General features: G+C 43.5%; 2 protein-coding genes across 2 annotated transcripts; one reads left to right on the top strand and one right to left on the bottom strand.

The window, feature by feature from the left end:
* Positions 1 to 7,954: 7,954 nt before the first annotated feature.
* Positions 7,955 to 19,838, bottom strand: SCPEP1 (serine carboxypeptidase 1). Its single transcript, XM_059864753.1, has 13 exons — positions 19,702 to 19,838; positions 18,631 to 18,776; positions 17,673 to 17,762; positions 16,830 to 16,985; positions 16,309 to 16,383; positions 16,045 to 16,117; positions 15,098 to 15,135; positions 14,786 to 14,914; positions 13,223 to 13,307; positions 12,359 to 12,472; positions 11,584 to 11,721; positions 10,101 to 10,264; positions 7,955 to 9,996 (listed from the first exon to the last, which is right to left on the bottom strand). The coding sequence occupies exons 1-13, from the start codon at positions 19,751 to 19,753 to the stop codon at positions 9,931 to 9,933; spliced, it is 1,326 nt and encodes a 441-aa protein (XP_059720736.1). The 5' UTR covers positions 19,754 to 19,838; the 3' UTR covers positions 7,955 to 9,930.
* Positions 19,839 to 19,851: 13 nt separating this feature from the next.
* Positions 19,852 to 25,475, top strand: COIL (coilin). Its single transcript, XM_059864748.1, has 7 exons — positions 19,852 to 20,122; positions 20,932 to 22,096; positions 22,405 to 22,491; positions 23,034 to 23,081; positions 23,716 to 23,791; positions 24,523 to 24,611; positions 25,114 to 25,475. The coding sequence occupies exons 1-7, from the start codon at positions 19,863 to 19,865 to the stop codon at positions 25,207 to 25,209; spliced, it is 1,821 nt and encodes a 606-aa protein (XP_059720731.1). The 5' UTR covers positions 19,852 to 19,862; the 3' UTR covers positions 25,210 to 25,475.
* Positions 25,476 to 25,686: the final 211 nt, after the last annotated feature.

Genomic DNA, 25,686 nt, shown 5'->3' with positions numbered 1-25,686 from the left:
GCGCTCAAGCGAGCAGGCAGAGCCGTGGGAAGGATCCCCGCTCGGCTGGGCACTGATACTGCCCACCCCCGCTTTAATCAGACAGAGCGGGTAACGAAAGGAGGTCTCTGCCTTTGCAGGATTCCTCATTAAAGCCGCCTGCAACTGTTGTGCTCCATGGCTGGGTTTTAATTTGATCTCTCTGCTCTGCCCCTTTTCTTTCTTTCAAGAGTGTTTTGGACTGCCTTTGAAGCCCACAGCTGTGAGCTGCCAGAGGGGAGACTGGGGATGGTTCTGGTTTCTGCACTCAGACCAGGCATGATGAGTCCAGCTCTTGGTGAGGAAGGAGCTCTGGCTGAGTCAGGCTCAGGTACTCACTGCCTCTGCCAGCACTCCTTTCCTGCGGTAGATGCTGAGTGCAGGTGACCATCAATCACTGAGTGACGTCCTGTAGGTGATTGATAAAGCTGTCCAACTAAAATGACCATGTAAGTGCAGCAGGTTTTGAATCGAGACAGTATCCATTCATTTGCTTCTTGCAGTAGGAAAGGTCCATATGGCCCTTAACAACCCTGAAAATTCCATGATTAGAGCAATCTGCTCAAATTTATCTCTTTTGTAGAAACCGGTGTGTTCTCAGGAAGTTTTATTTCTTTAAGCACGAGTCTCTCTTCACTTTTATGTGCAAATTCAGGGTTTGGAAAGAGGCTGGCTTGACAGCCCTGTAGCCTACAAATCAGTTGTCAATCAACAACACAGTGATAGCAATACAATTCCCCACATTTCCACCCTCAGAGAGATAAGGAGCTGGTTCCAGAGCCTCTGCCACTTTGATCTTCCTTTATTTTTTACCAAAAAAAAAAATCACAGAAGAGCTCTCCTTTCCCTCACTGATGTACTAAATGGTCTTTCCAGTCTGGGAAAAAAAAATCAAAGTTCAGAGATCAGATATGAACCTTGGGAAGCAAAGAATTTCTGAAGAGGTATGAGGAGATGTGAAAGGAAAAAGGGAAGCAGAATATTTGATCAGCAATCTCCTCTGAAGCTGTCTAGTTAAAGCAGGATTCTTGAGATGTGGGGATGTTTAGCTTTTATCTTGAGACCCTTGAACTCTTCAGGTTATATGGGGATTGAGCTCAGCACACCCCTTGGGGACACCTATTCAAAATCTGTGAGCTGGTAGCCCTTGGAGTTGTGGGAAGACACCAGGAATCAGCTCCTGTTAGTCTAACTGCTCTGAAGTCAGTTCAACCTGTTCAAAGGCTCAGAGCACATCTGTGTCACTGTCCCTCCTCGTTTGCTGAGCTTGTCTCAGTGACTCCTTTTCTGACTCCCCTCTCTCTGTGCAGGTGGGCAGCTGTGCAGGCCCATACTGGGAAGTGGAGTCACAATAAATATTGTGGTAGAAAAAAATTTTAAAAAGGAATATTCCTATTTGTCATGACCCGAGGAAGAGTTCCCACACCTCAGAGGGGTTGTGCTCAATTTCTTGAAATCCAGTTAATTTCCACTGACTCTCCTTTATCTTCTGCTGGAAGATGAAGGAACTTGGTCTAGATATCCAAGTAAGGGGCAACAGGGATTTAGATCAAAACTGTCATCATTAAAATCTGTGTCAATCTTGCACTAACTTGGAATGGGTGGATTCAGGGGAAGAAGATTTGGGTTTAGACACTATGGTTTGGGGAATTAGTGCTGAAGTCCAAGGACTGCCACAGACAGCCTGAGTGCCAGCAAGCACTGAAATGAAGCTGATAAGAGAGCTGGAAAGGTTGTAGAAGCTGTCATTGCAGACAGCTGAATATGTGGAACAAATATCTGACAGCTGGGAGATGATTTGATAGCACTGAAAACAGGAGAATTGGGATGAGAGATGCTTCTTTAAGGGTCTGTGATCTTAAAGCTGGGGGTGTCCCATGGGGACTAAAATCAGGACAGTGAACCAAACAATTGCCACCCATTTGCTGGGCAGCTGCTCTGCCAAGGTGAAGTTTTTAGGGCTGTATCCAGGAGGTTGTTTTTTATTTCGAGTGGTGGAGCTGGCATTGTTCCTTGCTCATCCCTGCTTCTCCACTTCTAGACAGGACATGTACCAGTGGGCTATTTTCCCTTACTGGTATATCTAACTACCTGTTTAATCAGAGATAATTGACAACTTCTCAGTTTGACTCATGAACAATATGAAATAAATATTTACATACTGCCACTCTAGTTTCCTTCTAGAACTTGAAATATGACGAGTGGTGATGCTACCATATTTGCATGCTAAGAATAAATAGTTCAAGAGGAAATATTTCATTGCATACCACAGGCCATGGCTGCCATTTGCAAGATTTCTTTACAATCAGCTGCTTTTCCATCAATGTCAGTTCCACTCACATTGCAAATTGTAATCTGGTGTCAGAAACACCAAGGAGGGCACTCCCCAGGGCTGATGGCCCTGTCTACAATTCTGGTTGTGTTCCAGCCACATCCAGAAACCCAGCCCCTAAGAACAGCTTCACAGTACAATTTCTCTTTATAGCATACACAATATAGCCCTCCTTGAATATTTGGCTTCTCATAGTCTTACTGTATTTTGAATCAAATCCTGTTTCCCACTGACTACTCTGGTTAACCACAGAAAACAGATGTACTTTACCAACTGGACATTCTCTTTAAATGTCACAAACAACAGGTAGCAGGCAGAAATAATCAGCTTATTAACACCCTTGCCCCTGAGAACTGAAAAATATTACTTGAAGAGGTAATAAAATTTTCTCAGACTAGCTTAATTAAGTTTGGAACAGAAGCAAGATACTTGATTTTTTTACTGCCTTTCCTCTAATCTATTTTTTATTATAAAAAGTTAAACAGCAAGAATAAAAGTTAAAAAAAATTGGAGAAATGTTTCTACAAGCAGGGATCTTCCTTTGAAATTTTCTTAATGCTATAGGACCTCACCTTGTAAAAGTTTTACTGGTTTAATTTTACACAGTATGAATACTCTTGCTTATTTCAACAGCATTCTTACCAGATTATCAATTAAGCATGAGCAAAACTCTGTCAGATGAGCCTAGCTAGAGAGCAACTGCACTAAATTCAAACACATTGTAGTATATGATGTAGATAATTCATGCTTTGGAAATTGTATAAAAATTATAAAGATCCAACCATGCCTCTGACCCCCATGGCCAGAAGCAGGGCTTTTCATTTTCATTTTCCCGGACTCGCCCAGATAAAATCATGACCATTAACGAGTGAATGAGCCTTTCCTGGGCAATCAGCGACCATTTCCCACGAATGTCCAGAACATTCACCGAACAACACCTTGAGAGAGGTGAGAGAGAGATTACATCGAAAACGCGGGATGTCCTGGCTACAGCTGAAAGGAAGACCATTTCGAGGAGCCCAGACAGCCATCCAGACCTATGGACTGACTTTTGTGCTGGACTGAATTTGTATAGTTCCCGTTATACATACGTAGGAACTTCCAGAAATCTTAGGTTATTTCTGCTCCAGGCAGAATAAACTGAATATAAGCTGGCTACCTGGAGCAGTTGGGGTGACACTCTGGGGAGACGCTGACACTACCTCGGTCTGACCCAAGTTCACCCAGCGTCAAAGTCCGGGGTTGACGCTGTCTTGGCTGTGGCGGTTTTATAATATTCTGTTTTTTTGGTTGTCGATCTAATATATTTATAAAATATTTTTTATAAACTTGGCTGCAGAATTGATCATTTCTAACACACATTAATGCCTTATTTGTTTCTTCTTACAGCACACGTACTACACAAAGACCAAACGACCTGTTCTCCCGCAGTTACAGCTACAATAAACAATCCTCTGTCGAGGTTCCCATAAAGCCGATTCCACTGGGAATTCACAGGATCAAACGAATATTCCCTGGTGTTCCCCGGGACAGCAGTAGGGCTGCAGATGCCAAGGCCAGCGTGTCCCCTGGCATTCCGAGGTTTCCTGACTCCACCGAGTGGCCGGTCACTCCACTGCATGTCTGTCACCAACCCAAGGCATCCACCTGCCGAGGCTGCCAGGAAGAATAATATACTAAAGCCGAGGTAAATGGACAAGATTTCTCCCTCCTCCACATCCCACATTCTTCCAGATGCCCTGGGGCCAAGCCTCTCTTCTTGGTACATTCCAGAAACCTCCCTGCTGCCTCAGGGAAAGGACAGCACCTGCCCACTTTTCTCTGACCAGCTCCAAGTAATTGGGCAGGCTTACATTTCCCTCAGATTATAACATACAATTGCATCTGGCAACCTCTTAAAAGCAATAAAACGTTTAAAGCTCCAGGAAAACTATATGAAAAGCAGACTAGTGTAGTAGCAGCAGTCATGCTCTTTTCAACTTTTACCCCAAATTGGGCTGTTAGGTGACATACAGACATTCCTCTCTGGCTCTGACAAGGAAATCATATTAATAGACCTAAGCCCCAGATTCCTAAAGACTTTTTTTCCCTCTTTTCCTTCCCTCAATTTGTTAAAAAATAAATAAATAATTTAGAAAATCATCTAGCAGCTGTAACAGACTGAGGATGCACCAGCCAGTGTATTTTTTTTAGCCTAACTCACCCATAACACAACATATAATCAGTTGAAAGTCATCTTTTACTGCTTCAAATTAAGTTTCTACAATTTTGTTTATTTTGTCCTATCCAAGATGGACTACACAACATCTGAATACATGCATTCCATCTGCAGTTTTAGTAGAGCTGACTATAGGAATTTTATTCCCAGATATTGCTGTATTCAGCAAGGAGAAATGGGAGAGAATAATAAAATTAGAACATGGTATACCATACTGATACTAATGTCAGTCATCACTTGTGTTGTCTCCCAACAGATGGAGGGAGATGAGTCCAAGCTGGCTGATGATGGGAGATAAAGGACAGCACAAAAGTATTTATACAGGAGAATGTAGGTGCAGCATCATTATTGCTGTGACCATCCACAGGCCATGTGGGGCTAATGCTGGTGAGCTGAGTCTGGTTCAAAGACACTGCAACCACCTTATAGGGAAATAGCCCTAAAAAGGACACTTCAGGACCAGAAAAGAAATAGAAAAGCAGCTTAACCAGGCTGGTTCTAGCACCTTTATAGATGAACTTTATACCTTTATAGCTGCCTGCAGAAATGACTGGTAGGCATTGTCAAGTCTAGGCACTATAGCTTGCAGATGGCATGATTCCAGCTGTCTCTTAGAGGATTCACAGCATTTAAAAACTGGCACAGCCCTATTCAGAACAGTATCTCTCTATAAATGTTGGTGTTGAAACTGGAGGATAAGAGCTAGGGGAGAAGAGAAATGAGCTCTTGGATTTGAACCAGCTTCTGTAAAAGTGTGATGTTTGCCTCTCTGGCCTTGTTTTTTCAAGTCTCCTGTGAATCTGTACTTGTGTTTGCCTACGTGACATCCAAGTGAAATTTGGACAAGTCCTACATCCTAAACCTTGCCTTACCACAAGTGTACTTTGCATCCAGAATTGTGAAATAATGAGATGGAAGTACTGAACAGCAGAGCTGACACATTAGTTGGAATCTGTATGGTTTTGGTCTTCTGAGACACAGGGCTGTGCCCTTATAGTGCCTTATTTTCCAGCCTCCAACAGGTTAGGAGGAGGGAATAAAAAAAAGCACATCCTGAAGATTACCACTTCAGGAGCATTTCAGAGCAATGCTGGAAGTTCTGAAGTCCCTTATGGGTGGGACATGGCTTAGCAGTATTCCCAACTGGTTTAGACCATTGCAACAGTTAATTCAATAATCAATTCTGCTAATGCTTGGCACTGAATTACCTAAACACAGTGAAAAGTAATGGTCAATATATAAAATATGTAAGGATGCTTTGTTTTCCTTGGTAATGTTTTAGGTGACTGGTTGAAAACTGCTGCATTAGGCTGTTCATGCTGCTAACACACCCCTTTCTCCTCCAACACAGTTCTCTCCTACCCCACTCACCCACCACAAAGGAAAAAAATCCTCTCCAAGCCATGACCAAATGGTTCATTTGTTCCTCCACAAGACCTGTAACTACTCCTTAACTATCAAACCTATCATAAAAAAATGCTAAAACCAAGTTCAGAGAAACTTTGTGAGGGTGAACTCTGCTGTATTGAAGTTCTTACTGTTTCTGCATCAGTTTATGGCCAGATAAATTGCTACTCCATTCCTGAATCCCTTCTGGGAAATCATGAATAGGTCTCAGATTTCAGAAGTGACATATAAAAATTGTGCTGCCATACATAAGAATATTTATAGGATAATAAACACAACATGACAATGAAGAAGTGCTCCAAGATTTCCATCTTGCTTCAGTGCACAGACATTCTTCTTTTGTTGTGGCTTTGAAAGAAACTTCTAGGTTTCTTTCTCTGGTTTGGAGAAGGTAGATTGTTATAGAAAGTCAAAACTGTTCATGCTGAAGCAGCATGCTGAATAACTGATTTTTAACAGAGATCTGTTTCTGTGAAAATTACCTTAAACTGATGGTGAGCAAAGTAAGTCAGTGGCTGTCAGGCTACCTATGCAATCAGACCCTGCAGCTACAGAGGATGAAATACAAACACTGGGCTGTTTTCTTCTGACTGATCCAGCATCTGTAAAATATCTTATTAATATTTAGAATTAATCACTCTCATAGATTTTCCAAGTGACTGCCCTTATCTGGAAAAAGCACAGTGCATGAAATCAAAGTGGACAAATGATGTCACTGCCAATCAGATACACAGCAGGACCTGAACTCCTTTGAAAGCAACTGATTTCTGACAGCATCTGCTGGACAGGTGACCTATCTTTGTGGTGATCTAGAACTGTGACACAGCTGTGACAAAGCCTTTTCTGGAGTAAAATGAACCTTCCTTGAGGCTAATAGATTGCTGCTTTGCTGTTTGCATTTAAATGAACCCTAGTTAAAAGCCTGTCTCCATTTAGATTTGGCATAGCCTGTAAAACCAACAAATCATTACCATCAGCCTTCTCGACACCATCTTTTTTCCTCACAAGCTGTCTCTGCCAACAGAAAAACCAGCTGAAGCTAAAACAAAGCAGGAAAAGGAACAGATGCCTCAAGCCTGTGACTGAGCACCAGCCCATGGCAATTGAATCAATGTCCCATTTGATAAAGAGAGGTGAAAACAACACTAAATGCTGCTTTCTGAAGAGATCACCTTCTCAATTATTTTTCCTCCCTCAGGCCCTATAGTATTAATTTAGGATTAATGCAGAATGTTGTATATAACAGGACTGAGGACCAGCCAACTCAAACTGCTGTCATGGTCTAACCCCAGCCAGCAAACAAACACCACAGAGCTGCCCACTTACTTTCCCCCTGAGACACATGGGGGAAGAGACTGAAGGGTAAAAGTGAGAAAACTCACGTGTTGAAATAAGGACAGTTTAATAGGCAACAAGCAAATCAAAAGAAGGAGTTCATTCACCACTTCCCAAGGGCAGGCAGGTGTGCAGCTGTCTCCAAGGAAGGAGGGTGCTATCACATGCAGCAGTTACTTGGGAAGACAAACAGCATCACCCCCAGTGTCCTCCCTTCCTTCTTCTCCACCAGCTGAGCCTGACACCACCTGGCCTGGGACATCCCTTGGGTCAGTTAGGGTCAGCTGTCCTGGCTGTGTCCCCTCCAACTCCTTGTGCAAAAGGCCCCTCACTGGTGGGGTCTGGTGAGGGCAGAAAAAGCCTTGTCAGAACTGCTCAGCCACAACTAGAACACAACTATGTTATCAACAATCTCTAGCACAAATCCAAAACATAGCCTGTACTATCTACTAGGAAGAAAACTAACTCTACCCCAGCCCAAACCAGCACATTACCCAGGCAAAAACATACTGATTTGCTAGGGAAATTATTTTAAAATATTCAAAGAAAATTTACACACTGGTAGCAACCTCCTCTTGTTCACCTAAAAGCCAAACCAGGAAATAATACCCTTTTCAAGCAGTGAAATCAATGTGATGCTGAAATGAATTAGACCTATTTATTGAAAAAAGTATTTCAAAAAACAAATCTGGATCTGCATTGCTTAAGTTCTCAAGAACACAAGAAGGGAACATGAAAAAGGAAAGCAATGATTAGGTACCAATAGTGCAGCTGCTGGGTGACTGCACAGGTGCTCACACAGCCTTGTGCCTGTCCTAGGGTTAATTTATGATACTGATTGTATTCCCATTTGTCTACTCAGCCCAGAAATGTTTTGCACCTTTTAAACTAGATCTGAGAGTGAACTGGGGGGGAGAAGGAGAAGCAGTGAAATGTCTGAGGTGCTTGTTTTCAAAACATAGAGACAAAGAGCTTCAGCATTTTTCTCTCCTGAACTGTGCTGTCTGCAGCACAGAGAGCAGAAGACAGCTCTCCTTTGCCTTTTAGTTTTTTAGCCACCTGAGGCTCTGAAGTCCCCTGGACTGTATGTTATTTTTTTTTCTTGGAACTGTTCAAACCTGCTCTGGACTGAAAACCCAGAAAATCCTCTCGCACAGGTGTGGGAGCTCACACCTGTGGCCTGCCTGAGCCACAGCCTTTTCCAGCACCAGAGGCACTGGTAAGAGACTGAGGAAGCCAAGCTATACCCCACCACAAGGACTTCCTGAATTTGCTATCTCTTCAGAACAGAGAGAGGTTTATTGTTTAATATTACTCATTTTTTATGCTTGTGAATACTTTGCTTGTTAAACAGTTTTTTCCCCCCCTCTTCTTAAGGAAATCTCTTCCCAAACCAGTAGTGGGAATGGCTTGAATCTGCTTTCTAGAGGGACCCCTATTGGAGTTTCCTCACAAATTTGCCCTAAACCAGGACAGTGCCTCAGTTCTTGCTAAGACAATGCTATCAGGTATTTCATGACAGTTTCAGTGGCTGGAGTGAGTTTCTGACAGCTGGAAGGAGCTGTTGTGCCTCCTATCAGACACCAATAAAAAACAACTACTTCATACTCCATAGCAAAAGTCAAATGATGACCAGTTTCTTCTTGACTGTGTATTTAAAAAAAAAAAAAAGTTTCAGAATAATAGGTCTCTGCAAGACTTCAAAAAATCTCCAAAAGATATGGATCAAGACTTTGTATATCCTTCTTTTAAACATTCCTATAATATTTCAGAACTATGCTGTTATTGCTCAAATAATGCTCCTTTCCTTCTGGCTAAACCCAGAAGGTTTTAAGAAGCTTCTATCTGTTGGGACTCTTTGGTACAAGAGGGTATTCACAGGCCTTCTGCTTCAGGATACAGAAAAGCAGGAATTCCTGCTGGATGTGCTTTAGGTGTTGAGGATAAAGGCAGAGTTTGAGTAGTGGGCATTACGAAGAATGGAAACAAGAAACAAATGGTCAGATGAAAAGGGACAAATACTCCTCTGCGGGATGTTTTTCTCTCTCCAGAGCACAGAAAATCTGAAGAATCCTGGATCGTAATTCAGGCACCTCAGCAAGATGAGACAGACTGTGATTCCTCTAGGGCAGGTCCTCCGTCCTGGCGTTTCCATGGCTTCATCTTGAATCCAGCCAGGTGACTCAAGCCTGAGGACAAAGGAACATTCCACAGCCTCATGAAGCAGGTCAGCTCTCCCAGAGGAACACAAAGCAAATCAAGTCAAATCAGTTTTACTCTTGGTGTGCAAACAGACAAGGGAGCATTCAGGGAAGGGCAAGAGCACAAAATCCTTCCAAGGCAAAGGTTCAGGGCTTGTTCTTTATGACACGCGACTTCCCTCTGGAAGAGTCATTTATGAACAGTGTTAAGGCAGCAAATCACAGCTTAAAAATTCAAAAGCAATAACTCATTCAAGGAAAAAAACACCTTTCCACAAGCACTTGTGCACAGTATCAGCAAGATGAGGGAGGCTGTGTGCCCAAACAGCCACTGGGCCTCCTTTGGCTTCGGATCCAGATTCACAATCCTCCAGAGCCCTGCTATGGGACAGGAAGCCAGACCAGATGACCTCCCCTCCCTAGTGCTGCTGCTGAGTCACCATCCTGAGCATTTTGAGTGCCATCTCTCCTTGGTCAGCTGGTACCTAGCATGGAGAAAAGCACGGGATAAGCAGCTGCTATAAGGAAGTAGACACACATCTTCAGTCTTCTTGCTGATTCCACCCCAATGACTTTATTAATAATTTACCATGTGCCCAGCCTTGAGAATCCAGAAGAAAGCAAAGTTCTTATAGGCCTTGTGGAAAGCAGCTGTCTCGGTGGATTCTGGAGACACATACAGCGCCTTCCACCTTTTCTGGCTGAACTGCTCCAAATCAGGCCACTTCAGTTTCCTGATCCATGCCTCCTGGCCTGTTGGAAATAAGAGACAGCATTCATTACCAATACTTGGAAATTACCAATACTTGGTTCCACAGCAGCTTGGGAGTCCAGTTCAGCTGGACACCCCCTGAACTGGATACCAGTACAGCAGAGTTAGCACAGCCTGTGTGTTCAGATCCTAAAACCAATTTTCTTATGCCTTGGAAAATTCAGGACAAACTGAAACAAACCAATGGAGGGGAGAAGGGAATAAGTAAACAGTGAAGCTGTGTATGAAATGGATTTAGGATTTGTACAAGTTGAATATGTGCTTCTTGGAGGCTCTGCAGTCCTAGAAATTCCAACATATTTCACTTTGCACCTCAAACACCTTGAATGTCCTGCCATGGAGAGGCATCAGCCATACCAAGTCCCCCTCCTGGAAATCAGAAGAGGCACTGTTTTTCTGTTTGTTGGACACTCATTGAGAGGAGACTGAAAAGGCTTTCTGTTTCCAGGTGCTGCTAGAGAAGGTGGAGGTCAAGACAGCAACAAGATCAATCTAGGACTCCAAGAGGAACAAAGCTTTAGCCTACCTGTGAACTGCTGGAAGAATTTACATGTTAACTACAGCTCAATTTTAGATGAAAATGTGATAAACTGGAGCATCACTAACTGCTAATCTGTTTTGACAGCCTAAATACCACGCTTCCTGGATTTATTGATTGCTGTGTTGTTCATGAAGGGCATCTGAAAACCTAAGTGGACAGAGACATACAAGGAATAAAGCCTTTCACAGCATAGGAAGGTGTTTGTGGAGTCTCTGTGACTGCAGATTCTTTAACTCAGTGAGAAAAGACCAGCAGAAGGGAGCACAGCAGCCTTGTGAGGCATTTCAGCAGCACTTGGCCTGGCTCCCAAACTGCCCCTGGACCAAACCAGCATCTTGCAAGCAGCAAACAAAGCCCAAGGTGTGCAGGAGCCTACATTGAGAGCAGGTGTGATCACTCTTCCACTGCACCCTCCCTCATTAATTACCAGCATTCTTTGCCTATGAATGAGCATACACACATACACATCTATGTGCTTATCCAGGAGGATTAAGTGAATTATTAGCTTCACTGAATCAAGCAATTACTGATGTTGCAGATCCATTTCTCAACAGTATAATGAAGGTAAAGGATTTGCCTCTCTCAAAGGGATATAAGCAAAACATCCTAAGTGCTGCTCATTCATGACTGTAGTATTTCAGCACTGCTAGTTAGATAAGAGGTTTGGAGATTGGAGAAATCTGGGTACCAATATACGGACAGCTCCACATTCTACTCATCACATGTTCTGTTTCCACCCCCAGTGAAGAAGTTCCTCACCCATGGTGTCAACAATGAGGTCCAGCTGCCCATTATAGACTGTAACACTGATATTGGCTGCCAAAAGCTGATCAACAATATCGATGACAGGTTTCATGAAGTCCTCAGCCATGTTCTCAAAGACCTGTCTGGACTGACCTGGTTGGAACCAGAAAGACAAATTTTAAGTGATGAAGGATGTATCCCCAAGTTGGGACAGAAGCATGGGCTAAAGGCTTTAAAATGGAGTTCACAGCTGCACAAAAAACAATTCTAGCCAAAAGTGGCAGTGATTTGTCAGTCTGAGGAACAGGAGGAGCAGACAGCAGCTGTGCTCCCACTGGAGCTCATGGACAGTGCTGTAGTTTCTGGCTCCTATTTACACACACAGAGTGCTGACATCAGCCCTTTAAGCCTGTTTTACCCCCTTCTCCATAAGGTGCATCATTACATGATACCAGACTTCTGGCACAGAAAAACTGACAGGAGTTTCAGCAAGACTGCATGAGAGACAGAAACCAGTTCCTGAAATACAGAGGATCTTCCTCCCTCCCCCTGTATTTTTAGTTACTTGGCTAAATATAGATACGAGCAGCAGAATCAGAATCAGAACCACACTTGCTCCCACAGGCCTGCCCCACAACATCTTCATTTCTGAGAACAAATCCCCTCCTTAGCCCCACGGACAACTGACAACTGAATGAGAGCAGTTGCCAGAGTATTTTCCTACAGGATGCAATACTCTAAAACAGTGATAATGAACTCATCAGGTGCACACTAGCAGACAGGAAAGTACCTCCCCACTTCACACAGTCAGGAATGATCATCAGCTTCTTTCTGATGGGCCCATTCATCAGCTCATCGAGGCTGTTCTGATGCATTTTTCTGACATGGCGCTGGAAAAGCCGCACTGAAAAACAGCGAACCCGCCTTGATCACTGGCACACTTAAGACACCATCCTGCACAGATAATCTTCAGTGTCAATCATGGCCAACAAACCCTTTTCTAATGAAAATGCAGCACCACAGAGAGAGATTTGCTTACTTTTACCAGAAACCACTGAAGCCAACCCTTATGTAGGACAGGAAGATGCCATCCATTCCGACTTTTAGCTAACACTGCAGTTTTTCTGGGCATCAGCTTCTGCTTTAACCACTTGGCTCTTCTCAATAGACCAGTTATCTTTGAGCTGCAATGTTTTACTTTCAGGAGTTCATTTCACCTTCCCTTATGAAGCCAACAGAAAAAGAGTTTGAAAAGTTCTACACGTGTGTTTTTTGCATTGATGCACAAAAATCACGGAGCAAGAATTTAATCAGACTGTTTCCACTGATGAGACACTTTGGTGTCCTGTCTTAAAGACAGAAATGAAAGACAGTAAGAGGAAGTAACTTAAAAGGTCATGAAACCATGTTGCAATTATACTGACTGCTTCCTCGCTGTAATTTGTGCAGGATGTATAGGTGGAGGTGTCATCTATAGGGTTGTTCCACATTCCTATCTGTCCCTACTTATGCAACAGCAAACAAGTTCTGCTCTGACAGAATATCAACATCCATTTTAAGGATGTGCTACACTGAGACTCTTTCCACTGTCAGAGTGGAACGCATGTGAATGGAAATTCAAGGCTTCAGAAGTTCAAGTTCAAATACAACTTACTGAGATGGAGATTTTCTTGTTCATCTGATTTCACTTCTGGAACCTCCTTAGTCAAGATGTTATAAAAGTTCACATTGTCTGTGTTCTGAAAACACAAGATAATTTTAGTAACACTAATAAAAACATTTCTCAGAGACAAAGAACAGCTGTTCCTGAAAAGGGAAAAAAAAAAAGTAAATCCTAAATAATGGACCCTGTGACCTGTCACTTTACCTGCATGCCAGGAAGATACTTGTGGAAAAACTTCAGTTCTACATTTGCTTTGAGAAGCAGGAAGGAGATTCCTCAAGCCTGTATTGTTCACACATGGGTTGTGCCAGAGATGCTATTTACTCCTCTGAAGCAGATGTGAAGCTACAGGAAGTCTTACCCTGCATTACTCATGGCACAGAGCTGCTGTGCCAGGTGATGCTTTTAGACAGTCCCTTCTGCCAGGTCTGGTGTGGTACTGCTCTTGCTCAACATCCTTCCAACCTACAATCCTCCAAAATCTAAAATGCTTCCTTGAAAACGTGGTGCTGGGTATGAGCCACCCATCTTCCAGAGCTGCTAACAGCTGGATGTGCCCAGGCACTGGAGATTGGCAGCTCTGATGCAGCTGACAGAGGCTGCCTGCACCCAAGGACAAATGTGAGCAGTGTTGTAATTAGAGAAGTTACTCCAGATTCTCAAAGCCCTGCTTTACTTGATTTTTGAGTTTTTAATGTTCTGATGCTTAGGTCAGAAATCAGCTCACAACAGTAACTGCACAAGAACTGCAGTGCCTTCACCTGCCAGCACCATCACAACTGAGAGGGGAAGCCCAGTAGATTTGAAAAGTAAAACAGGAACCAAAAATTCCTTCTGAACAGCAAGAAGTGAAACCAACTATGTGCAAGGCACTGTCAGTTATGAATCACAGAAAAGAAAAAAAAAAAAAAACAAACCAAAAAGCTCCAAAAAAAAAGAACAAAAAAAGAAAAAAGGAAGTGGTTCCAGATTAGCCTGTCCAAGGAAGCCAGAGCCTTACATGTAGAAGAGACTGAGATGTAACAAAGAATCAGATTTTGGAGCAACCTCTTTTAAGGAGAAACCAAAGCAAAACTTTACCAGTCTTTTATGCTGGAACTTTCTAAGTAAAGAGATGCAGTGACCCACAGTAACAGACCATAACCTGAGGATCCTTTCCATCCCGTCCACCTACTGTAGTTCTTCAAATAGAGATGTGTGCTTAACTTCAAGTTTGTGTCTTGGTGGATACAGTTTTCAATATTCAAAGTTTTCCAGGAGATATAGTTTATTTAAATTGAAACTGTGGAATCAAGAGGAGCAGTTGTATGCTGAAACCTCAGTGCAATTCTGGAAGACCTCAAGGGCTGTCCTGCCCACTTTCTCTCTAACTCTTCCAGCAGGGCATAACAAACACTCCTTTATATCAGCACTGGGATACAACAAATCCTGGCAAAAATGACTGGGCAGAGGGTTGAAGAATTCATACCAGCTCAGAACTCATAGAAAGGATAACTTGAAATCATGTGCCTCCCCAGGCAGCAGTTAGTTCTTAATGTTAGTCAAAGATCTCACCTCTTCAATGACACCTTCAGCCTTGCCCCAGAGCTCAGTAGCCAGCCCATATTGATTTTTATTTATTGCATCCATTATTTCTTTGGCAATAGCAGTCACCTCTGCTAGACCATTATCATCAAGGAGAGACTGGAAGACAAACACAAAGAAGGAGAGCTTCAATTACAATTCCACATCCATTTATTGCTAACAGCCTCCATGTTTTCGAGGTTTTATTCAGGCCAAGAGGTAATCTTAAAACTCAACATCCATTTGTACTGTATGGCAGCACAAGGGATCAGGTGAGGACCAAGAGTTTAAGAAGGTACTTACAATGCTGTAAAGGTAGGGCCCCCAGGACAGCACAGAGTCTAAACAAACAGAACAGATTTCAAGCATCAAACTGACAATCAATCATTGATAAAAGATTTAACTAACTTCTCCTTTACTGGGGCAACAATTTTTATGAGAAAAATAAATGGAGATTAATTATTCAGTAAAAATTAATCAGTAAGCTTTGTTTAACCCTAAGGTTATGTACCACAGAGCAGGTTCTTTACAAATCCTGCAACATCATTAATCCCCTATGAGTTAACCAGTGAAATTTATTTAAAGCAATCAACACATTTCTACCAAAATATTCTCCCCCCAGCACTGCAGCACATTGCCAGAGGTCTAACAAGAGGATGGGAATTATCTAAACTGATCTGTTTGAAAAGTCACAGGGAAAAACTGAGTTAAAAACCACATCTGTTTTATAACAACTTTGTAAATTCTCAAGGATCAGCTGATGGCAGACAGATAAGAGTTTGCTTGGTATTGTTCTGTGCTGCAGAGAATCTGTAAAGCCTGCCCCTGCCAATACCACTGAAGGACCACGAGCCCTTTAATTTGCTTTTTATCCTCCACCAGGCACAAATCTCACTTGCAGCCTTGTGAATCACTTGGTGGTCACATTTCAGCACAGGACACACAAAACACCTCAGAGGCTGTGGAGATGTGTAGGGGCATTTTACCATCCCTCCACTTCAGATGCAAGTGTGCTCCCTGCTGACCTTGCTCTCTGACTTTTCCTAATCTAGATACATTCTAAGGAGAGATTCTTCAGTCACAAGAAGACTTGCAAGGCTGCAGTATTTTTGATTTACCAGATTCACTAGACAGTTAATTCACTTAAGGCAGGCATGGCCTTTTTGACATCAGGCATGGAATGATTAGAACACCCAACAAAACAAAATAACAACAACAAATCATCCACAGTCTGAGGAGTTAAAACATACCCAAAGGAGAAATCCACGAGTCTCCAAGAGCAGTCCCCATAAAATTGCACTTTATGGTCCCTTTTTGAACAGCCTTCATGAACAAGAGGAAAACCAAACCAAAACAAAACACCAAGAATTAAATTTTAGCTATTCATGACTCTAGAATCAGTTTTCATTAAGTGAAAAAAGTAAGTAGTACTGTAAAAACAGGGACAGTGTATTCCAGAAAAGAGAACCCCCTGTTTTGAAGTGAAAAGTGAACTGTATCCTCCAAGTACTTACTTTGTGCAGCTCTAAAGCAACCCCAGCAGCCATTTTACCTCCATAAGATTCAGAAAATATGTAGAATGGGATGGTCTGGGGAGAGAAAAAGCACACAAGGAACTCGTTGTGTGGAGGGCAGAAGATGCCTCCAACCATCTCCCACATCCCACAGGACCCAGGCACTGGCTATTCACCTCTTATCATCAAACATTTAATGTTTTTCTTGTTTTAAGCTGTACATTAGATTTCCATAACATCCTGGTGATTTGCTGGGGTTGGTTCTGAAGTATTTTGGAACTCTAAGCAGCTGCTTGGATGACCCAACAGACAGCAATCCATCCCAATGCTTATCTAACTAACCCCAAAATCAAGATACAACTTTTGAAATGTGGAAAATAAGAGACAGTGGTTATAGCTTCACCACACACTAGCTAACAGCAAAACACTGCTCACCTGGAAGTCTGTTCCCTAATTCTTTTTGAATTCTATTGAAAAGAAGAGGAAAAATACAACAATAAACAATAATTCAATTCACTTACCTGGAATTCTGTTCTACACTTGAAGAATTCTCCAAGAAAAACCATCATATCAGAAACTACTGTGGTAAGGTTTTGGGCAAACAAGCTACAATCATCCACATAACTGAATCCAGTGCCCACAGGATTATCCACAAACAAGATACTGGCTGCCTGTAACTGTAGAGGCAGAAAGGTTTGTATAAAACCTCAGTTCAGCACCAGCAAAAAAACATGGCACAAATGATTAACTGAGTCAGTAAATCCCTGAACCTGAAAAAACTTGCAGAAAAATTAGGTGCAAGATAAAGACCTTCAATTTCCCCAATCTGTAACTAGAAATACACCCCAAAACTCCCAGTGATCCAGAGGCAGGTCACCTAGGGGAACTCTGGAGTACTTCAGACTGTTGGTACAAAGCACAAATATATTGCTCTAATTAAACTTCCACCTTCATAAGCAGCTGTAATTTGTTTTCCCTTGAAGGCCATACTGGACCTGTAATTATAAGCCATAGGTTTTACACTGCCAGCCACCCAGAAAAAGCTCTGTGACTGCACACAATGAAGCTGTGAATTGAAAGAACTCTTTCTACAATTTCCCTCCTCTCTATTTCCCAGACATCTGCATTTCACAGTTCCATGGAATATACATACTTCTTTGAATTAATTAATGTCTACCCCTCAGATCTAAACAAGGCTATTCCTATAAGCTAATTTAATAACCACAATATTTTAACTCGAAATATTTTATTTCTACCGAACTTTTAATGAAAAATTGTACTGTGTTTTTCTGTGTAGTGATCATCTGCTTAGGTAAGCAAACAAACATTTGTAATTAGTAGTTAGAAGGTGAACTCTACTGTACCCAGGTTGTATTTCTTGGTTTCATTTCCTTGTCTAATGGACCAATTTCTTCAAAGTTCCCATATCCACAGCCTGAAGATCCTGGACCTCCCTGCAGAGAAATATCAAATGACACAGATGTTAAAAGGCAGCATGGCATAGATATGACAGATGGAAGAAAAATACGAGCCAGCCAGTAAGTAGAATGACAGATTGTAAATTTTTAGAAATGGTTTTTGCACTACACGTTAATTTGCAGAGCAGGTTCTGTTTCTCATGGTCTTGGGCTATGCACACACATTTCATTTCTGAAAGCAAGAATTCCACAGAGAAGCAGTGATCCACTTGTGAGAGCTTCTGGTGAGGTGCCTGCAATGTGAGCACAGTTTGAAAACCTTACTCCCCAAATATGGAGTGCAAAAGTTAACTATCTGCTAACTGGGGCTTTGCAAGTCATTAACTTAATCAGCATGTACAGCTTGTGGGTTTCACACTGATTAAATAACCCAGAAAGAATAAGAACAAGTCCTCAAGTGATTCTATTAAGCGTTAACTTCTGAAATGTACTGTGGAGAACACGCCATCACTTTTATCAAACTGGGATTGTTTCCATTTAGAAATCACCCTCAATCTCTGATTATTTTACTTACTCTCTCTCTGAATATTATTTAGACTTCAAACTCCTCAGGAAAGGAGCTGTGAAATTACAATGCACAAAAATCACTACTATTATATGAAAGAACAACCTCTGTTATTGCAATCGAACTTGATGGAAGGTGGGCACTTGAGGACACCCCAAAACTGCAGAATGAAATCACTGTTATGTTTTCCCAGCCCCAACACCTCATTCACAAGGTGAGGTATTTAGAACCAGGCAGTTTTGAATTCTGTTTCTATAGAACTGCACAATATCAGATATCAGACTAAACCAGGCACAGATGGAAAGAATTATTGCTTAGGTGTCTCTCACCAAACCTTACCTGAAGCCACAAGACAAGAGGTAACTCTGTGAAGTCTTTGGTTGGGTTATTTGCATAGTAGAGCCACCAGAACATGTGGGCCTTGCTCCGAACCTCCACATATCCCCACACCTCTTTGGGCTCTTGGGGCTGCCTCAGAACTACACCTTGAGGGGAATAACAATAACAATCAGCTAGATAAAAGGCTCAGCTTTGAACTTTCCACCAGAATTGCTCCAAAACATTACATTTCAATCCTGGGAGTGATAATTAGAAGTGCTACTAGTATGAAAAGTAATTCCTATAAGAAACCTGCCTATACTTACACCCCCACCCACAGCTGAGTTACCATCAATGAAAGAAGTGTGTAATTATAAATGCTGCCTTATCAGAGCCTGGCGTTAGAACTGCCGCCGGAATAACAGCCCAAACGCTGTTATAATTTGTTCTTGAAGTGTTTTCAAGGCCTGGGCTGAAGGCACAGCCCCAGTGAAATAACTGCCATAACCAGCTGAAATTTCGACAAGGATCACAGAATATTCTGAACAGAAGTGGACCTAAAAAGACCGAGTCCAACCGGGCGGGGATCGAACCCCCAAAGCCAGAGTTATCGGCACCATGACCCGAGACCTGAACTTATCCCAGCACTGTGAGCTGGGCGTCTGCAGGGACCGCTCCGCTGCACTGTCCCCAAGGAGAGCAGATGCAGACAGAGAGTCACTTCTAAAGGAATCCAAAATATAATTTAAGTCAGTAAAGTCTGGTTACCTATCGCAGTCAGTCTACTGTCCATCTCGGACACGGAACAGACCTTTGACACTGCATCCTTTAATCTCAGGGATCAGGGCAGAAGGCAACAGCGCACTGGAGCAGGAGCAGTAAGGCTTTTCTAAGCCACGGTGGCCAGGCTTTGCTGCTCCCGCCGGGACTGCCGCTACTGTCTCCGTCCCGCCCGACCGCCACCCCAGCAAGCGGAATTTCGCGCTGCTCAGCCCGGGCCCTGCCCGGCAGCGGCTGAGGGACACAGGAGCGCTTTGCCTGGAGGCCCGTGTCCGGAGGTCCCGCTCCCGTCCCGCCCGGCCCGGCCAGTACCTGCCGCCAGCAGCAGCACGGACAGCGCGGTCACAGCCCGGAGCAGCCCCATCGCTCCCTCAGCTCCCGTGGTCACAGGACCGGCCGGCCCGGCCCGCCCTGAGGCACCGCCCCCCGCGCCCGCCTCCTCCTCCTCTTCCTCCTCCTCCTCTTCCACCGCCATGATGGCGGCCGGCGGCAGCGGTGCCAGTCCGGTGCGGCTGCGGCTGGTGTTCGACCACCCTCCGCCGGCCAGCCCGGGCTGCGCGCTGTGCTGGCTGCTGCTGGAGCCGGGCCAGGCGCGGCTCGTCACCGACCTGCTCAGCCTCATCCGCCATCGCTTCGGCTTCAGCCGCCGCGCCCGCCTCAGCCTCTTCCTCGAGGGGGCGCTGCTGCCGCCCGCCGAGAGCGCGCGCCTCGTGCGGGACAACGACTCGCTGCGGTAGGGACCAGACCGGGACAGCGGGATGGGAACAGGGACAGCGGGAGCGGGACAGCGGGACAGGGACCGGTATAGGGACAGTGGGATAGGGACCGAGACAGCGGGATCGGACAGAGAAAGCGGGATCCGGACCGGGACAGCGGGATCGGGGGTCAGTCCCACACACGCGCCTCATCAGTGTCTGTCAGTGTCTAAGGGCGGTGCCAGGGCCGGGCCGGTTCTGCCCGGTGCTGCCGAGCCGTGGGACAAAAGGCAGCGGGCAGGAACTGATGCCCAGGAAGTTCCACCTGACCGTGAGGTGCAGGGCCCGCCCGCTGGGACAGAGAGGATGTGGAGTTTCCCTCACTGGGAATGTTGCAGAGCCCTCTGTACACAACCCTGTGCTCTGGGATGACCCTGCCTAGGCAGGGAGGTGGGACCAGATGACCCCACTGTGGTCCCTTCCAGCCTGACCCATTCCGGGATTCTGTGAATCTCCACGTGGTTTTGGTGGGACAGGGATGGGGCTTCCCCGGGGGTCTGAGCTCCTCCTTCCCTGGGCAGTGGAGTGGGAGCCGGGTGCCCACGGGCACTGACTCCCAGCACCTGAGACACCCCAGCTTGTCCAAAAGGGTAAAGGGAGCCAAGCAGTTGGAAAGGAAATGTTCCCGAAGATGGAAGGGGAGCCTGTGCCTGCAGGGAAGGGTTCTGGACTGTCCAGGGAAGAGCTGGAGCATCTTCACTCTAGGGGAACTTGCCTAAGCTGCTCACATGTGGGGAAAATTCTCCATTATGCTGAACGGTGGCTTTTGTTTGTGTTTTTTTAACAGAGTAAAATTGGAAGAGATAGTTGCAGATGATTATGAAGAAATAGATGATGGCTTTATTTACACAACAAAAGAAGACAAAAAAAGGCACAGACACAAGGAGGATGAGGAAGAATTGTCTAGGAATGAAGGCAAGCATAAAAGGAAAAAGGAGAAGCATAACCTTGAGTATTCCTCTTGTAGGGAAGAGACCTCTGTAGATACTTGGGACTCTCAGAAAAGGTACACAAAAAGAAAAAGAAAGGAAGAAGTTAGGGGAAGAAATAGACTCGCAGAAGGTAAGGAAGAGAGCTCTACTTCCCATTCTAAAAAGATGAAAAAAACAGAGAGGGAGAAGCAGTTGGCAACAAAAAAGAAGGATGAAAAGCAGACAAAGGTTGCTGCAGCAAAGATGGCCTTAGAACGGGCAGATGAGAGCTTTTCTCTAAATTCTGGTAAAAATAGCACCAAAAAGATCACAACACAGTCCAGGAAAAAGAGGGTGGGAGCTTCACATTCCTCCAGCACATCGTCTGACAGTGACAGCAGTGAATTAAAGGTGAAAGAAAATAAATCCTCCCATAAACCTGTAGTGGTGACACTTCCCAAAGACAAATCCCAAGCTGCTTCAGATTCTGATGTGAAAACTAATAAAGTGACTGTAAAGTCTAACACTGAAAAGACTAAGACTGCAATTAGTAAAAATGCTAAAAAACCCCAGTCTTCTAGTTCAGATTCTGACTCGAGTACAGAGGATGAGAAGGTGACACCAGCACAAGACAGCACTGCAGAGGAAAAATCAGTGCCAAACCATGTGGTGGCTGTAAAAGCCAGCACCACGGCTCCCAAAGCACAGAGCTCCTCTTCAGACACTGATAGTTCAGATTCAGAAACACTGGTCATTAAAAAATCTGCAGCAGGTGCTGGACTGGGTATTTCCATAGTAAGGAACTGCACTAAACAGTTGCCAGCCAGTGTCCAAGGATCATTTGCCAGCCCGAGCCGTGGAAGGGGGCGTGGAACAGGAGAGGATAACTTCTGGAGAGGCCCTAGGGGCCGTGGGTTTCGTGGGATGATGAGGGGCCATGGGAGAGGAGCAAATCCTGGCTTCTTCTATAACTACAGCAGTGAAGGCCAGAAACAGAGGCAGTTAAATGAAGCTGCGACAAACACTTCTGTCCTTGTCCAGGTGAGTGACTGACACAGGCAGAGGTCACCTTTCCCTGGCAGCTTGAACTGTACAAAGAACCTACAGGATGAGAGTAATTCATAACAGCAGAAATAGATTAGTGGGATAAAGGCTCATCTTTTATTTACTGTAATTCCATTTGTCAGCCTGAGGACGTGTTTGTGAAGCAACAATAAAGTAATTGTATTCTGTATCTAAAAACAAAGCATGTACCTTGCTCTTCTCAGTGATTCTTGCAATCCGTGAACATTGTCTTCTGTTTTCACTGATACAGTAATTAAATCAGTGGGTTACTCTTTGTTTCACAGAATTCCATGGAGATTCCCAAGAGAGACTATAGTGTGTTACCTCTTCTAGCTGCTCCACCCCAAGTGGGAGAAAGAATTGCCTTTAAGGTAAACTCTGGGATTGCTGAATGTTAGTAGGTTAAAATTGCTTCATTTGGGCCACTCCTAAGTTTCTGACCTAACAGTTTCTCTAAAAAATTCATTTGTTGTAAAGCCTGGCTTTGATTTTTTACAAAGTTTGGAGCAAATACAGAAGTTAAGTGCATTTCTTTAGGCTTTCTGTATTAGTAGAACACAAGAAATGCCATCTCTGTTGTCATTACAATGTTATTTTTCCATGTAAATGTTATTGCAAGTCTACCATCTAATAATTACCCTGCACTGCAAAATAAAAAAGAAGATGAAAATTAAATCCCTGCAGTTGAGGAGACTGGGATCCGTCTCCCTGATCTCCTCACACAGCTTGACCTGAGCGTAAATCCTGTGGAGCAGCAAGTCCTGGAAGTATACCTGGCACCATGATTGCCATTGGGTTCCAGGAGAATTGGCACTTGCACTTTTCTGCAGCTGAGGAAACTGTGTCTGGATGTAGTTGGAATCATCAAAGATTGTGAAAAGTTACAATTTGTTATTTGTATTTCTTTCAACAGCGCCTGGAACTAACTGAAAATTACAGTCCTGAAATTTCAGACTATAAGGTACTGGTTTTCTTTCCTCCCTTTATTCACTCACAGAACTATGATAGGTGATGTATGGCTTAAATATTTTGATGGTGTGCAGTGTTTTTCCTTGCATCCAGTTGACTCCACAGGCTATTTTTGGTGCAGTAGTAAAAATCAAAACTCTAGAAGCCAAAACTAATTGAAAACTTGAAAGGTGTAGCTGTTATTAAAAAAAACCAAAACCAACAAACCACCAACTACAAGGATTATTAATACTCAGTAATATTTTAGAGATTACAAAAAATACAGACCCTCAAGTAGAAAAATGTAGCTGTATTTGAGTCTACTGCTATTTGAAGTTAGGGCAAGTTCTTAAAACTGGTGCAAGTAAAATTTTGTTGCTACTTCAAATAACTTGGTTTCTGGGTAAGTACTGATTTAAACTGCAAAGTTAGTGACAATGAGTTACTTTGGTTTATTGATGCCAGTAGTTACAGATTGCTGAGCATTATTTCTTTACAGATTTTATACATGGAGACTGGAAAATGTGATAGCCAAATATACTTATTTCCTCTGGCAGCAATCAAGTAGTGCACAGGTTGTAAATATTGAATACTTAACCAGTGCTGAAGTGTGTCTTACCTGATTCTTTTCGTGTTGCTTTGTGAAGGAGGCAAAAATAATCAGTTGGAATGATGAAAAAAAGCAGATTGAACTTGAGATCCTTTCAACATCAGCAGGACAATGTACGTACCTGGGGACACCAACGGCTTGTTGTCATGTGCTATCACCTGGAAAATCAGAAGTCCATGGAACACTTCATCTTTCAGGAGTATTCCCAGTTTCCTTGGGATCATTCTCAACACACCCCTCCCCTCCTCGTTCCTTCCCCAAAACGTCTGTTTACATTGAGAAGTTCTATCCCTTGCTAGCTGAGCTGAAAGATGCTCATGGGTATTTACAAAATATTTTTTTCAATCAGTTTGAGTGGTCAGTAACTCACCTCTACTATGGTTTCATTTTCTGAAAGAAATTATTTCAGAAAGGAAGAAAATATGTTATTATTTTAGAGCGAAAATGTGACATCATAATGGTGTGTCTTCAGAGTGGGTGTGGAATGAGTCCCTGCAATGACAAGGTGCAGTTCCTGAGACCTGAAATGATGAATGTTTCTCAAACTCTGTATCTTGCAGTTGCCATGTAAGCCAGAATTAATGAATTGTCATATGAGCATTTTTGTCAAATTTCAGCAACATACTGTTCACTTTCCCATGTGAGTAGTCAGATAATTACCTTAATTTTGGTGTGTAGTACTCAATTTTTCCTCGAGATTTTTGGTTACAATTGCGAACCCAGACACTAAGCACAAAAAACCAAAACAAACCCCAAAACCAAACTGATTTTGGTCAGCTTTTGTGGTAAACATTTAAAGTTTCTTTGGTTAGTAGCTGGTTGAGCTGTTGGTTTGGTTTTGCAGTTGCTAAGGAGCCAGGGAAGTTCGACCTGGTGTACCAGTCTGCGGACGGAGTGGAGCTGATCGAGTACGCGGTGCCTCAGGACACCAAGGTACGTGGGGCCTGCTCTGAGTCCTGCCACCAGCTTTGCAGGGCTGCCACCTGCCCTGCTTCCTGCCTCTCTTCACCTCAGGGACATTCCCTTTGTAATCATGCATCTGATTTGAATCAGTGGAAGCAAAACCAGTTGTTTCTTTCTAGCAAGAACATGCATGTTTACATCATAATAATCAATTCTTGTGTGGTACTCAATTAACTGGCATTACAGCCACTCATCAAGGCTCTTGTTTTGGCTACTAAACAACATCATGTCTCATAGAGATCCTTTCTTACCAGCTTTTCCTTTCATCACTGTTGTTCTTACCAGCACCTTTCCTTACCCAGGACATCAGGCAGATTGAGGTTCACCAGTGGGATCAGTGACTCACAGGAGGAGCTGTAATCTCGGTTCAGTGGTGCTGTTGCTCAGGTCTAGGCAAAAGCATAATAGCACAGAAATTGCATCTGCTGGTGCTGCTGGCAGCTGCCAAGTACTGCTTGTGGTTTGTTTTCAGATAACTGAAAGCTGGGATGCGCTGATAGAGCCAAGACTGATTGTGGAGCCTCCAGTTAACGGATCCAGTGTTGAAAATGGAACGTCTAGGATGTGAAAAGATGTGAACAATTGTACAGATCTGTTCTGTGAAATGCTGCCTTCTGGTTCTGAGGGTGGCAGGTGCACTGGTGGATGTTACTGTCTTAAAAAGAAGTAGGCCAAAAGAAAAACAGTTTTTTCCCTTAGGGTATGTTTTTATGTAATACATGAAAACTTTCTTTATTATAGGAAGTCTAATATAGATCTGTTGGGTTTGAATATTTATATCCTACTGTAGCAAGCTGCAGAACTGGAATGGTTTGATTAAAAGATAAAACACAACCCTGTATTGTGAGTAACTGTTTAAATGTCTGGGTTTGGCTAGAGCTGTATAACTGCCAGAGGTCACTTTCATTTAAAAATTTGTTACAAATATTGTTGATGTGCAGAACTGTCCCTCTGCTGCTGCCACAGGATACAAATGCTGTGACTTTGCAGTTACTTAAAAGAGTTCACCTAAACATATCCAGAAGACCTGTGGATTTCAAGCTTC

Source organism: Haemorhous mexicanus, chromosome 20, assembly GCF_027477595.1.
Source record: "Haemorhous mexicanus isolate bHaeMex1 chromosome 20, bHaeMex1.pri, whole genome shotgun sequence".
NCBI classification, from domain to species: Eukaryota; Metazoa; Chordata; class Aves; order Passeriformes; family Fringillidae; genus Haemorhous; species Haemorhous mexicanus.
Note: the sequence above shows the minus strand (reverse complement) of the source record. Positions and strands in the feature narration are given on the sequence as shown.